This window comes from Cololabis saira, chromosome 9 (assembly GCF_033807715.1).
Source record: "Cololabis saira isolate AMF1-May2022 chromosome 9, fColSai1.1, whole genome shotgun sequence".
NCBI lineage: Eukaryota > Metazoa > Chordata > Actinopteri > Beloniformes > Belonidae > Cololabis > Cololabis saira.
The window spans coordinates 495,001-498,619 of record NC_084595.1 but is presented as its reverse complement, the minus strand read 5'-3'; the positions used below and the strand labels follow the sequence as shown (position 1 = coordinate 498,619).

General features: G+C 40.3%; 1 protein-coding gene across 1 annotated transcript in view; it reads left to right on the top strand.

Annotated features, from left to right (window-relative positions):
* Nucleotides 1-1,574: 1,574 nt before the first annotated feature.
* LOC133450865 (uncharacterized) overlaps nucleotides 1,575-3,619 on the top strand; it is a 2,216-nt gene continuing 171 nt past the window's right edge. Inside the window, exons 1-5 of the mRNA XM_061729766.1 lie at nucleotides 1,575-1,768; nucleotides 2,212-2,505; nucleotides 2,628-2,750; nucleotides 3,194-3,219; nucleotides 3,610-3,619. The exon at nucleotides 3,610-3,619 is cut by the window's right edge and continues 171 nt beyond it. Coding sequence (XP_061585750.1) covers nucleotides 1,654-1,768; nucleotides 2,212-2,505; nucleotides 2,628-2,750; nucleotides 3,194-3,219; nucleotides 3,610-3,619 — 568 coding nt within the window. The 5' untranslated portion in view covers nucleotides 1,575-1,653. The remainder of the gene's footprint in view (nucleotides 1,769-2,211; nucleotides 2,506-2,627; nucleotides 2,751-3,193; nucleotides 3,220-3,609) is intronic.

Genomic DNA, 3,619 nt, shown 5'->3' with positions numbered 1-3,619 from the left:
ACAGAGAAGCATCATTTCATCCAGCAGAGACAGAATGACACCACGACTGCAGCTCTTCATCACTTTACTGTTTCACTTTGAAGGTAAAGATCAACTTTGACTCGTGTTTGAGGGTTTAATTTGATTTAAAAAGACTGTAAAAACCACTCTGAAGTTGTTGTGTAGCGTTGAATGTTGCTGTTTCACTAAATGTGTTTTCTTTAATAAAACTCACCTCTGTTACAATCAGACCACTTAAAGATAACGTTACATAACTCTGAATGATTCACCAGAGATTGTGTGTGTTGAAGTCTCTTCTCTGTGCTGACAAACATAAATATGTAGGTTAAATATGTTTCTAGGGTCAGGTTGATGTGTGAAGTGTAAAACTTTTCTCAGAGTGTTTTTCTCTGCAGCAGGAATCAGTGGTGGACGGATCTCCGTTCTCCATCACAGAGCTGGAGAAGACGTCGTTTTACCGTCTAACTTTGATTCTTTATATTACCCATGTCCTCATGTTGACTGGATTCATTACAATGATCGATATAAAAAATACATCGTTAATAGAGGAAATATTGATAAGACGTCACCTGGAGCTGACAGGATGAGTTTGAGCAGTAACTGCTCTCTGATCATCAACAACATCACTGCTGAAGATGCTGGTCGTTACAATCGTAATATTAGATTTACTGATGGTGGTTACCCCCGCACACATGTGTATCTGAATGTTTTAACAGGTGAGTGTTTTGACTTAATAACATCCAGACTGTCAGTTTGAATCCTCCTCATCAACTCTGAGTGAAACGCTGTTAAAAGCTTGTGTGGATTTGTCAGCGACATGAACGTCTGGTGTGTTTGGGATCGTCCTCAACATGATGGATCCTCTCAGAGGAACTGGACCACAAACACCTGACGTTTATTTATGCATTTAAATATTTGAAATTCCATCAGAGAATCACTCAGTAAAACTGGATCAGTAAAATGAGGAGTTCCTTATATTCAAGTGGATATAACAGTTTTTTGTCTTCTTCCAGTCTCTCCATCTCCACCAGATGTGGATCCAGGAAGGGATGGAGATGTGACATTACGCTGTTCTCTGGTGAGACACCGTTTGCTGGGTCCCTGTTGGCAGATCAGCATCATCTGGGTGGATGAGACAGGAAGTGTGCTGCTTGGTGAAGGTGATGGGTTTGTGTCTGGAGGACAGAACAACTGTGTTTCTGATCTGATGGTGAAACAAGAGAAGATTCACCTGCCGGGTTGTTGAAGGAGACAGAGTGGAGATAGATGCTGAATACACGCTGGACTTTACTGGTAAGACCCTCAAATCATGGAGACAAGGAAACTAGGTGAACTGGAATAGTTAATGTAAATGAAATAAGGGCTTGTTAAAGTCCAATGTTGCTTTTCTGAGTTGACAAACCTAAATATCTGAGTGAAATATCTTATTGGGTGTGTTGAGTTTAAGACGTGATTTTCTCTGCAGCAGGAAACGATGTGAGAACAATCATTCTCTACCACAGGGTTGGAGATGACGTGACTTTGCAGAATAACGTTGACTTATCGTCTTCCAACTGCTCCGATGTTGAGTGGATTTACAGCAGAGACACAAGTTCAGCGTCTCATGTGTTTGGTTCTGGAGGAGCTGAGAAGACGTGGCCTGGAGCTGGCAGGATGGACAGGAAGTGCTCCCTGATCATCACCAACATCACCGCTGGAGACGCTGGTCTCTACGAGAGCCGGCTGAGGGACAAGTACAACACCGTTGTGTATCTCAGTGTTTTAACAAGTGAGTATTTGGACTGTGTGGGAAACAGTGCAACCAGAAACACCCAACCCTTGCTGGGTTTGTCCGTCCCAGGAAGGGTTTCCCAACCCTTGCTGGGTTTGTCCGTCCCAGGAAGGGTTTCCCAACCCTTGCTGGGTTTGTCCGTCCCAGGAAGGGTTTCCCAACCCTTGCTGGGTTTGTCCGTCCCAGGAAGGGTTTCCCTCTTTGGATCCTGCCGTTGAACGGGACGGAGGAAAAAACAGTCATCATTACTTTCTGTAGAACATCATTTTTTCCTTCTGTCTTCACTTCGACTTCGTAATCAATCATAGCACAAGTTTTTGGTGTTTCTATCAGACAGTAACTCAGCAAAGCTGAAACAGTAAGGTGAAGAATAGTTCCTCACATGTTAGAAAGACGTTTAAGGTTTTTTAGTGAAACTAAAGTGTTTTGTCTCCTTCCAGTCTCTCCATCTCCACTAGATGTGGATCCAGGAAGGGATGGAGACGTGACATTACGCTGTTCTCTGGTGAGAGACCGTTACTTTGGTCCCTGTAAACAGAACAGCATCATCTGGGTGGATGAGACAGGAAGTGTGCTGCTTGGTGAAGGTGATGGGTTTGTGTCTGGAGGACAGAACAACTGTGTTTCTGATCTGATGGTGAAACATCAGAGACGCTCCAAGAGAAGATTCACCTGCCAGGTTGTTGAAGGAGACAGAGTGGAGATAGATGCTGAATACACGCTGGACTTTACAGGTAAGACCCTGAAATCATGGAGACAATAAAAACTGGATGTCATCATTCAGACTTTACACTTTTAATCAGCTAAAGTGTTAATATTGTATTCTTGACCATTTTGTTGAATCCTTTGGTTCCAGATTATACCGGATTGATTATTGGATGGGTGGTCAGGGGGCTGATGGTGGTTCTGGTCAGCATCGCTACGTTTTTCATCATTTACAGGATGAAAGTTAAAAGGAACAACCCCATAAATCAAACAGGTGTGTTTGACCTGCCTGTCAGGTTGTTATTTAGTTTTCTTAAGTTAGATTGAGTTAAACTCTGAAACAAAATCAACAAACAGCGTTTTCTCAAACTGGAATAAAGCAGTTAAAGATGTGATTGTTTGTGAAAATGGCGTGGGGACTGGTGGACGACTGGTGAGAGTCTGAGATGTTTGATTTCATCTGCTGGTTTTAAAACAGCAGGATAAAATGATCTAAACTAGACTTGAAGAGAACACGTCACAGCTGCACATGTAGAGAAAAGAGGAAGTAGAAAATATCTCTTCCCTCCAGCATCACTGGAAATGTAACATACGTGACTTATTAATGAACAAGTTAATCAGAAGTTATATTATTATTAATAATAATGACAGAATAAAGATAATAAATGTTTTATCTTGTCAACTAACTAACTAAGAATTTAACATTCTTTGTTCCAGATGTTCAGTTACCAATGCAGCAGTATGTGAGTATCTTCACTAATATTTAATATTGTATATATACCTTTAAAATATAAATATGTATGTAATATCCATGTTCCTCAAATGTTTCTTATTTGTTCATTTCCATCAACATTTGCTTCTGATTATTCTTGGTTTTCTGTTAATAAACCTAAACACCAGATAGATCATTATTGTTGTCTTAGTTGACTAACAAGACATTAAATAAACATGTATAGCTGATAACTTTCATAAATGTTATTAATGGATGATTTTCTGGTTTTCATTCAGATATTGATATTAAAAGTTTATAATTGTAGATCAATTTCATAAGAACCATTAAGAACAGCCCATTATCATGTAAATATGATCTTTATCTCCCTCTGGTGGTGAAAACATGATGTATGTTTCCACAGGTGAACAGGG